Source organism: Agrilus planipennis, unplaced genomic scaffold, assembly GCF_000699045.2.
Source record: "Agrilus planipennis isolate EAB-ADULT unplaced genomic scaffold, Apla_2.0 scaffold10, whole genome shotgun sequence".
In the NCBI taxonomy this organism is placed as follows: Eukaryota; Metazoa; Arthropoda; class Insecta; order Coleoptera; family Buprestidae; genus Agrilus; species Agrilus planipennis.
In genome coordinates, this window is record NW_020442465.1 from 1,614,583 (window position 1) to 1,626,695 (window position 12,113).

The 12,113-nt window shown below is 36.3% G+C and overlaps 2 protein-coding genes across 2 annotated transcripts in view; both read left to right on the forward strand.

The window, feature by feature from the left end:
• LOC108740489 overlaps positions 1-12,113 on the forward strand; it is a 236,422-nt gene that overhangs the window by 151,034 nt on the left and 73,275 nt on the right. Inside the window, exon 4 of the mRNA XM_025981020.1 lies at positions 9,902-9,932. The gene's annotated coding sequence lies outside the window, so the exon portion shown is untranslated. The remainder of the gene's footprint in view (positions 1-9,901; positions 9,933-12,113) is intronic.
• LOC112906603 (transmembrane protein 104 homolog) lies at positions 8,191-9,501 on the forward strand. The gene has a single exon (XM_025981016.1). It carries the CDS (start codon positions 8,221-8,223, stop codon positions 9,499-9,501), a length of 1,281 nt encoding a protein of 426 aa, XP_025836801.1. The 5' UTR covers positions 8,191-8,220.

Below are 12,113 nucleotides of genomic sequence, written 5' to 3' on the forward strand. Positions count from 1 at the left end.
CAGACCTAGCCCCGAGTGACTATTTTCTGTTCCCTAATCTCAAAAAATGGCTTGGCGGTAAGAGATTTGCGGACAATGAAGAAGTAATCGAAGCTGTAAATGGTTATTTTGAGGAGCTTGACGAATCAGTCTATAGAGATGGCATTAATAGACTGGAACACCGCTATGAGAAATGTATCAGCCTTGGAGGAGATTATGTTGAGAAATAAAAAAAAAAAAATTTTTAAAAACCTTGTTTTTCTTGGTCAGGCCGGAAACTTATCAATCCACCCTCGTATATTTCGGACAATGGAACTTTTCTTTCTATTAGCCTTCGATAGAGCTAGAGTTAAATAATTCAGGCAAATCATGACTATTGTACCAGGATGAAGCTCTATCTGTAAGTGTTTTATCGCGAAACTGGGTCCAAAAGAAATTAATTGTTGAAAATAAAACAATGAAGGTGTTAAACGAGCTTTAACTTTTCTATTTATAAAATACGGAAAAACAAGACATCCATTCTACTACATGATACTCTTACTACTGACTAAAAAACTAAAAATACCAAATGCAACTTATTCATTTTTCCACCACTATAGGTATATTCGACTAAACAAAAAATACAATGGTCTTGGGCAAGAAATCAGCAACCCTCAGCGCGACACTTTGCCTTTGATCTCGACACCGCTCCTTTCAAATGAAAACAAGATAAAACATGCGAAAAGATACCTTTTATTTACGGTACGTCGCGGTGCTGTTTTAGATGATTTTGTATGCGATGCTGTTTTGGTGCTATTATAGTATGTTTTTTGGCGAAGCGCTGTTTAAGGGCTCTTTCGGTTCTTTTTTAATGTGGTGCTAGTTTGGAGCTGTTTTAGAGTTTGAAATGGTAGTATTTTGGCTATAATTTTAGAATTTAAATTTTCGTCTTATTTGTAGGACCTATTTCGGTGGTAGTTTGGGTCATTTCAGATATTTGGAGGCGATTCGGTGGTGTTATAGTTCTTTCTATTTTTACTCGGGATGTAACTCAGTAATTGCACCCCCTGAAATTGACGATTGAGTGTGAAAATTAAACATCCAAGCTGAATACAAATATCTTTTTGAATTCGATTGGATCTACGCTATTTATAAAAGTAAATATCGTCAGTAGGTGTTTGGGAATCTCAATTTTGTGAACTTTACATTATATCATCACAGTCAAGTTCCTTTTTCCTATTGCTCTTATCGTAAGTATGTGAATAAATAAATATCATAATGTTTATTTAAGTAATATTATGGTAGCATTATATGGCAAGAATAGATGACACTTCTCAGTGCTGTAACAGTTGCAAGTGTTTGCGTGGGAATCGGTTACGTTTAAACACAAGTGTTAAATAGTTCGTTTCCTTATTTTCCATGTACTTCAAACAGACACATTAGACAGCATTTTTCGTTTGTTTATAGTTATCCCACAATACGCTCTTCCTATTACCCATTAAGTCATGTTGGTTCTGAGATATGTATACCGTAAAACTAGTGAAAGATTATGTTTACGTCATCGATATAAACTGTACGAGCCTATTCGAACAAGCGCATTGAACTCACTAGTAATACAGAAAATACGATAAATCGTATATAAGCTGCGTCCGGGAATTGTGGGTTATGACTAGGGTTGCCACCTTTTCAGGCTTTACATAAAGTATTTCTCAACTAAATGGTTCAAAAACAAAAGTAGTCAGCATAAAAATAAAGTATTTTATTTTTTGTTTTTAAACATATTTTTTGTTACACCTAGCAGCCAGTAACAAATTGCTGTCGCTCTTAAATACATTAATAGCCTCTAAACATGGCAAACAAAGATTTAAGTAAACTAAAAGTTCATTTTTAATTAGTTTTAATGAAGCTTTATTCCTGTCGTCCCGCCACTTTGCGTTCATAACAGAGAATACTCTTTCTGTAAATGCTGAAGTGGCCGGAACGGACAGCAAAAGTGACACTACTTTGAACAGATTTGGGAAATCAGGTTGTTCCGTAAATATGGCTTGCCATTTTTCTGTGCAATATTATTGATGTAAAAATACTCTGAATTTCGAATAATCGCTTAGAAAATTGCGATGTTTATTTAAGGCCTTAAATAAAGTATTTTTGCGTACTTTATGTGTCTTGTAAAGTGTAACGTATGCACAGTCGAAATAGAGTACAATACTTTATAATAAAGTATGGGTGGCAACCCTAGTTATGACTCCTGAATCACATTTACTGTAAAAAAAAGGCGGAAATCGTTTGAAAATTGATAAATGCTGGAAACTATATATACGTGTCTGTATCTCGATACCTTTGCCTGTAACGACTCCCGGATATAACGACGAAATTACAGCGGTCCCTTCGTAGTCGTTATATCCGAAATTCGCTGCAGTTAGTTAACGAATCAAGAAAAAGTCCATACAAAATATGTTCGTTATATGCAAGATAACGCTATAAACGGAATCGTTCCTTATTCTCTGATGACTAATAAAATTCTGACTACGCCAATGATAATGGCGGAAGGAATGTCGTAAAAAATTAGATCTCGCAACATGATATTCGCGCGTACGTTTCCGTTTTCTAAACGATATCATCGTCATATCACGCGATATGACGACGGACATTTACACATTATCAGGTCGGTATTGTGTTCTTCGAGTCGAAACAAAAGGGAAAGTTCTCTCCGGCAATATCGACCGACATCACGCCGTTTGAAGATAAATATCGACCCAGAGAGGAGGAGGGTTATTAATGCAAGAACGTTTCATCCGTGAACGAATAACAACGTTCTTACTTTGGATGCAATTTCCTGCTTCTGTCCGACAAACGAAACCGTTATAATACACATAATAATAACGATAAAGTATGTGCGTTTATATGTATTTACGTATACAGGGTGTTTTTAAAATAATTAGTAGGCACTGGAGGGTGTTAATTAGATGCAATAGAGAATCGCAGTTTGAAGAAAGTAACGTGATTAAGGGACAAAAAACCCGAAGCCGGCCCTGGGCGTGAATTGGTAACGTCATCAGCAAAAACGACCACGATTAACAAGTCCGGAAAATACAGCTACATCGATGAAAAGTGTAAACTGGAGCTGATGGAATGCAGCGTTCTATTCTACACCACCAGGGCCGGACTGGTCCTTGACTGTAAAACCCTCGAAAACATAGGAATCTCTAAACATTTACTTAATTTTCTTGTTTTATAGTGGCCTATTACGTCTTTCAAGCTAGCTACATATTTCAAAAACACTCTGTATATGTGAATATTCGCTGCGGTTTTAAGCTGCGTGCATTACTGTTAATTCAATTCGTAAAAGTCTTCAGGAGACCGATAATCATCTGCATATTCGGAAATACAGTGCTATAACATAAAGGTCCTACACTGAGCTGCCGCCCTCGGCACACAGTGACCTCAATCGGTCTCTTATTACGAAAACTGGTTTGAGATTCAAAATCTGCAATATATATGGATTTTCATGAATCGAAACGGCAACATTTATTATATGGCGCAGTTTACCACACAATTTCAATTATAATCCGTGTTCATTTAGAGAAAACGCAAACAAAAGAAAAAGTATGCACTAAAACACCTAAATCCTAAATTAAGGGATGGTTCATTTGAAAAAAGGTTCATTGTTTGTTTGTTTATCGACAGTAATTTCAAAAACTACAATGTGATGGTCGGATAATTCCAGATTTGTATATCTGTAGGGAAGTTTTAATCCACTTTATAGTAAGTAGTTCTTTTCAGATAAGTAGTAGTGTGAATTTCAATTAACATTGGATTTTAATTTTTATTGTTGTTGGTACATATTTTAAATATTTAATAGTAACTTCTTTAGATTGCACCTTCTCTATATCTATTTTAATGATACGGATATGTTTACCACCTAGTATTTTCACAACTGTAACGAATCGAGAAAATTTTCGGTGAACTTTTCTTCAACTTTTTTTATTAAATGTTATATCATAAATTTCTAGTTTAACTAATTTGTGTGACAAGTTTTTTCCTCTTACTAATTACGTACATAGGGAAAAGGTTTTTGACAACCTGACATATGTCTCTACCACTTTCCTTGATAATAAATGATAAGACACTAATTTCTGCACATAGACGTAATGTATAACAGGTAAGTAAGTGTATAATGTAATTTCATGTTAGAAAGGTACCTATCATGTTATTTAAATTAAGACTTCTCGAAACTTTCCCATTTACGTATACACGCAAGCTTTTACTTGTACGTATATACTATCCGGTAGCACTCAGTTGTGTAATAATACGATAATATGTGTTTCTTTGACAGCGTTTATCTATCAACATATAGTACATAACATGCAGCTGATACGAAATTTATATAAGAAAGCATTTTTTATTATAGCTAGTTATGATATTATAGTTATTTATAGATACTATTAACTAGTTGAATTCGTCCAAAATCAAACTGAGATTCAAGGGAACCATTAACCTAAAAGCTTGATTCTCACTGTCATTTAAATGACGTCAGGCAGTCGTCCATCAACATATTATTCAGTTTGTGGATTTACACTACGGGAACAATTTTTTAAATTTTTTGAAACGGAAAGCTGTTAATCGCCCAAAGTTTGACCGAAAACTGACGGTCAGCTGTTTGTATAGTGCGAATACTACATAAAACTAACGGACATTTGACGGACGGTTGCCTGCCGCCGTTTTGACGGATAGTGGGAATCAGCCTTAATATTGAAATTTTGTTCATTCCCGTGATATTATTAATGGTAAAACTTCCGAATCGCGGCTTTTTCGAAAATGCAACTCTTTTTTGCTGGAAATGACGTAAAATGGCCTAATTATGAAAAACTTACATGAAATAATCCGGGGGAGAGGCTTTTTAACGCTTTTTTTTCAAATTAATATTTGTAGAGCACACGTCAAAGTTCACACCTCATTTTCATACTCGCCACCTCAATTTTCATTAATAATTCAACTCCTGTAGTACGGGTTTTAGTTAAAGAAGGTGTACTTATAAGAAACTCATAAGAAAACGTAGAAGGAAAGGTGTTTTAGTGGTTTTTTTTGGTGCAAATAAGTGTTTTATAGGTATATAACCTCAACAAATTCATAGTCATTTATCATACGTCATAGTCACGTCTAGTCTGCCGTTTCTGAGTTCGCCTCACCAATTTAAGTTTCGTTCACTTAAGAGGTGATATCCACTGAGCAGTTGTTTTTAAAATAATATTTACAAATAGGTACAAACTGCTACAATTTGTAGAAGGTGCAGGTATCATATATGTATAGGTTTGGAGATGTATATGTATTAGTTGCCACCCTTCCCCTAGAAATATTCGACAAAATTTTGGTCAGCACCATCGCTGAGCTTGCATATGACCTAATTGAGCTTTGTAGGCACAATTGGTTAATAAAATACAAAACGTATTTCGTTTGAATGACGTCGCAATATTATGATTCCACCTAGGAAGTCAGTTAAGTCAGGACGGAAGGAGCAGTAGGGATGGAAAGCAGAGAATAGCGCAGGGTCGAATCGCCTTCAACAAAAAGAAGTCACTTCCATGCTCGCGAACGATTAATTTAGAAATTCGGAAAAGGCTGTTAAAGGTGTATGATTGGAGCGCGACGCTGTACGGGTGCGAAACATGGACGGTGGGCGCGGAGGAAAAGAAAAGGTTAGAAGCGTTCGAAATGTGGTGTTATAGGAGGATGATTAGGATATCGTGGGTAGAAAAGGTTAGAAATGAAGAGGTATTGGAAAGAATAGGAGAATAGAGGACTCTATGGAAGACAATAAGAAATTGGCGAGATAGGTTGGTAGGACACCTTCTCAGGCATGAAGGTCTAGTCAGAGACATATTAGAGGCAGAAACGGGAGTTAGGAGGGGTTGAGGTAGACCTTAATTAGATTATTGTTCGCAAATAGATAAGGATGTGGGTTGTTCTAATTTTAGGGAAATGCGAAGATTAGTTCAAGATAGGAAAGAGTGGAGGTGCGTGTCCAACCAGTCTTAGGACTGACGCCTTTATGATGATGACTATACGTGCAAACATGGGCGATTTCTTTGTGGTAGTTTATTGCCTGAACCGTCACTTTAAATGACTCAAACCGTTTATGGTAGATTTCTTAGAGCACACATATCTTTATTGTTTTTCAAGAATTTTATTTATTTATGGTGGTAAAGTTATATACATTTACAAGTATTTTGTTTTCTTAAAATACGTGGTTGTTGTAAGAACAATGAATTGAATACTATCGCTACTGAACTACTTTCTTCTGCATGGCTGAACTTCCCGTTGTTGAATGGGTTGATAAAACTGCCACGTACTACGTACGTTCACAGTAATAAGAGAGCTTTTTCTGCCTATGGAATCGGTCAAAAGCCACGCAAAACAACGGAAGCTGATACGGCATTTTAACGGCTTGACGCATAACGTACTTTTGTAAAAAAGCACACGGTGCACCAAATTGCCAGTTGCAGCAGATGTGTGATGATGCTATTTTGTTTTTATATTATTAAAGCCTTCACCGTTGCCTGACGATATTATATGAAAAGCAGCTGGCCATATAGACAGTAGTCCATGTGATATCAATCTTAATATTGTCGGTTGTTTCAGTGGATATCAGTTAGAATAATGTGTATTACGTTTATTTTTTTACTTGCTCGTTGCGGCATGAGGAAGTCGAAGTATGCCGTATGTCATTGAATAAATAAAATCATTCCACACAAGATCTTTCAGTAGCTCTTTGATCATACGCGGTGTAGAGCACACTTTTTGGCAATTTTTCTTTTGTTGGAGACGAGGGAAAATTTTCCCACCATAATCTAACTTTATGCACCAGAAAGATGTGCTGGATGTGCCGTATATAGGCTGTGGCGTAGTTGCAGCGGAATTTAGAAGTCGATTTAGTTCAGGTTCATTTTCACTGCCACCTTTCAACTAACAAGACTGCAGTAAAATCCCATTATCAATCCTCAATCTCTCTATATTTTTGAGACAGTAATCATTGTGCTTTCTGTATCCCGCTTGGTCCTAAGATCACAAACTGTTTTGGAAGGAGCTTTTCTTGTTTAAAAGAAGTGAAGATTTATTGGTGGTCTTTATTATCTTAAGAAAACCTTAACTCTTGGGTTCTTCTGCTGATAGAAGAGGACATAGGGTGTGTTCCGAAATATAACCCAGCATACTGGTCAGTGCTGATGACGTCATGAACCGACGCCATATTGTACTGGTGTGCCACCATATTGTACTGGTGAAACAAGTGTGTCGTAACAGTATATCAAACGGGCGTGTGTGCTTCAGAGTTTGGACAATTTTTTATTGTAATAAACGTTAATAACTCTTGGAGCAAAATTGTTGTAAACGAGCACAAACACTATTCTCAATATGGCGTCAATTAGACGTCAACGCACTGGCCAGTATATTTCGGAACGAATCAACAGTATGGCGTCGATTCACGACGCCATCAGCACTGGCCAGTATACCGGGTTATATTTCGGAACACACCCATAATGAACATAAACTATGATGATGTTATCTCCTCTCTCTCTCTCTCTCTCTCTCTCTCTCTCTCTCTCTCTCTCCAGAAGAAAAGAGACAAGAGAGTTAGGTTATGTCAGATGAAAGTTCTTCCCATTTCCCCTACCTACTCATTAATAATCTTTATTCATACATATAGATATTTGGACTATTCATATGCTTCTGTTTTCAAGAGTATGGGTCCTTTCCCAACATAAGCGGCCTCTTATACCAAACGCCACACCAAAACAGATAAAGAGTTAGGTTATGTTAGGTAAGAGTAGTCCCGTTCCCTCTACCTAACCAAGAAATGATTTTCTCAAAATAATCTTTATACATTTATGTATTTGGATTATCCATCTATTTCTGTTTCCCTAGGAGAAATGACCCTTTATACTAAATGGCAGTTCAATTTTCCTGTAGAAGACAATAAACTACTGATTTTGTATTTCTATACTAATTGCTTATTCTCAGTTATTATTGATTACTTTGCAAGTTTTGTGATCAAAGTAGGTACGTTCACAGATTCAGTTCACCGTAGATTAACTGAATATACACTAAATGTTATTATATTGGAATGAGGCGCAAAAAACAACAAAAAGATGAGTTAAGTAGTTTCAATGTCAATGACAATGTCAACTTAGTGACATTATGACAAATCCACTCGTTCAACAGTGCTGTGATACTATAGCGAGTCTCTTTAAGTTATTTAACTATTTAATGACTCTTGGAGTTCTTATACTTCCTGGGAGTTATTCTTTAAGTGGTTGGTTCATCGGTTCAGTGATTATCATATGGTTGGGATTCATTTCGTGGTTAAGCGCTTCATTTCTGATAGAGGCTCAAGCGTGCGCAAACAGATTAGAAGATTACCGAAAAGGGATCCTGGATGCTGATTACTCACTCACTAGAGATTACAATTTGAGCGAGCTGATAATGATTATGCTTGGCAAAACGGATCAAGTGATGTATACAACGATCGTCATCGCGGAACTCTATTTCGAAGCGTTCATTGTGACCATTGTTGTCGGAAGGTCCGTGGCGCACACGATATGCTCCGGAGGAGAAGTTGAATACGTTTCGAACGATCAGACATGTAGTGATGGAATACCATTTCAGAAGATTAACATTTATAGAATTTCGACATTGGTCTTCGTATTGGTGGGTGTTGTTCTGAGCGCGTTTTCATCAAAAAAAGCAACGCCACTGCATCTGATCATTTCTATATACCGAAGCTCCATGGTACTGGCCATTATTATTTCTGCCGCTTACAAAATTGGTAGGAACAAGACTCAGACGCCAGTAGCAATGGCTGGAGCTCATCAGTTGCCCAAGCTCCTAGGATCAACGATTTTATCGTTCATGTGTCATCACTCTATCCTACGGATTCTATATCCTGTACATAAAAAGAACAGGTTGCAGTCCTATATTGTGAAAATCTTCAGTAGCGTCATTTGTTTGTACGTTATCATATCGTTTACGGCAATTTTAGCATTCGAACCTGTCCAGGAGGTGTACAGTATTAATTTTGCCGTTCAATCAGATGATTTTGTGATAAAGAAGGTATTTGACTACTTGATAGCTGTTTATCCAGCTGTTGCAGGACTGATAGTCTTTATCGAAATATCCAGGTCCTTACAGGAACATTTACAAGTTCTCTGCCTAAGTTTTAATGATTTCGAAACTTATAATTTTTGTATTAGGAAATTGTATTTTCCGTTCTTTGTCATTTTGTCAGTTGTTGTGCCTTTATGTACCAATAAGATTAAAGTTTTTGTGCCGATAGCTGGTACATTCGGGGGTAACATTACGCAGAACATTATACCGTTACTCTTGGTTCATACGGGTAGAAAAACCTGCCAAAAAACATTGCAACCTTCGGTAAATTATTATTCAAGTCCGCTCAAGAAATGGTATTGGCCACTTGCTGTTTTCATTTGGGTGGCTATCAGCTTGTTCGCTACCACTATTACACTCATCCCCTATCTTATGAAGCTATGAAAAGTAATGTACTATGTTAGAAATATATAATTGTATTGAAGTAAATAAATTGATACGATGATTCATTTGAAATTAATCACGAATAATAAGTAAAGTAATACAACTTGTAATTTTTCACAATATTTAATACAAAAAAAGATCCGTTTGTAACATTATGTTTTTTGGAAGTTATTTTCCATATAATGTAACACCAACTAGTCGCTGGGGGTTTCCGAGTGTTCCCCTCACTGCTCACCAGTTCTTAGAAAAGTCAAATTGTAAGCAGAAATTGTAAAATTGTTTTAGAAAATACTATTCTCATTGTAATTATTCATTATAAATAAATTAATACAATTGATGCAATTCTACTACCCTATTCTGCAAGGTTTAATTAATTAAGTGAATATGTTTTTTGTTGCAGGACCCGAATGAGTAGTAACTTGGTGGTGCAGGTAAGAAAATAGATACTATAAAGTTTTTGTAAAACTTGAAGTTAGAGAACTATGTATATATTACAGTTTTATACGTACTACCCCTGTATTATGTAAATGAGAATTGAGGTAGGGATATTCTATTACATCTACATCAACTATTGAAATATATAACATATAAAAATGCATTTTAAAGCTTCTTCTCGAACGCTTTGTTCAAAAGATTTTGGTTAGTTTGTGACCGTTTTCAGAGAAGCAATCGATATTTTCATATTTTGAGATAGACGTGGTTGAAAAAACATCTATACATTTACCCGATTGCAGATAAGGGAAGAATTTGGTCCAACTAAAAATATCACTTGCTCGTCTAAGAACTCAAAAGCTTTAAATTGCATTTATTAGACTTATACCACTTTATTACCTATTTCCTTTTTAACCTACAAGTATATGTGTTAGTTTTATTAAGAAGTTAAAAATGAATGCCGTAGGCGGCAATCGATAATGGCGGAATCTTTACATCTTCGATGACGACAATTGCGAGTCGTAAACACGTACAGCGAATAAGACTCATACGAGAAGAGAAACTTACAGAAGTTTCAGGAAGCGAGCAGATTGACACCTTGGGTGTCTAACAACAGTTTAAGTTTTCATATGGGATCTTAGGATTGGATTTAATGCTTGCTTAAGATTTATCTACCAGATCATGCCGATCGGTCTAAAAACAAAATATTCTTCGTCTTGTAATTGCCTTTACGTGTTCTTACAAATTACTCCTCTAGAATCCTAAAGACACGTGTAAAAATATTAAGGGAGAATAACTATCCTTCGTTTAACTTTTCGTTTTGTGTGAAACAATACCTCCAGGATTTGTTGTAGTACATTAAACCAATAATTAAATCACAACCCACAATGCTGAACATGGTATATGAGTAGGTTCTGGTAGCATTAAACCATTTACGTATGTAGATGGCAACGAGATGTGTCCATTTTAGTCGATTGACCATCTGCGTGTAGTAGGCAATCTCACTCGTTTGCTCGCTCGCTCTAACGGCATTTACCGTATTGCTGTTTTACAATTTTCCCATAATCAGCGTTTGACTGCTTTGTTCGTGATGGCGACGGATAGTGGACGCGATGCCCAACAAGGCGCACAGCTGTTTGTTTTCAAACGACCATCGACCTCTCTTTCTTCTTATTTTAGTACCTATTGTGCTTGAGCATGGAATCAAACGGATTCGCAAAATTTTACATATGTTTGTGTATTTATGATTTTATTTATTTAAAAAGCTCTTGTACAAAAAATATAACATATGAAGGTAGGTGACATGTTAACAGATTACGTAAAAGATCCTTCATAATACAAGAAAAAAATATTGTTTCATTAATTGATATTAAACGTTTGATACATCTTATCATAATCGTGGCAAAGGGGAGACATGAAAAAAACTTTTGGGTGTTTCAGTCCCACTAGCCGGTAATGTTGGTGGGCGGGCAGTACCTTCAGACTACGCCGGAAGGTAGGGCGGAAGGCCCTCTTCAGCCTCCTTTCAGGAATCGTGAGAATGGCTGGGTGTTGGTTCGGGTGAGAAAGATGAGACGGACGAAATGGAGACAGAAGAGAATGAAAGATTATCTATGGAATATTACAGCTCCAGCATTTGCCTGAGTGATCCAAGGAAACCACAGAAAAACTTCGACCAAGGCAGACGGACCCGGAATCGAACCGGCGTCCTCCCGAATGCTAGGCAATCGTCTAAATGAAAGCTCCCGATCTCGGATGAGATATTAATGTTAAAACATACAGATGATGCAAAGAGTCAGGCTCATAAAAATCCTTCGTTGTACGGCAGATGAAACCTAGGATTCTGGTAGATTTGGAAACAATTGCTGTAATGTGATTGGTAAAAGATAGTGAGGCTGTGAAAATGATACTAAGATCTCCAATTTTGTAATGAACTGTTATTGACGATAGACTTTTATGAAACGATAGTACAAAGCATTTGGAAGCATTAATTGTTATTGACCACTTATAAAGAGTGATTAGGTCTATTTTAACACTGATGCTATCAGAATTTTTTTTTACAAGGGAATATAGTTTTACATCATCATCAGCATAGAGAAAATTTTACAGAAGTTAATGACGATGATAAAACATTAAATAAAAGAATGAAAAGTAAGGGACCCAGATGAGACCCCTGTGAG

What these genes read in the sequence shown, in the direction of transcription:
- LOC112906603 (XM_025981016.1), top strand. Translation starts at nt 8,221, where the DNA reads ATGACTCTTGGAGTTCTTATACTTCCTGGGAGTTATTCTTTAAGTGGT.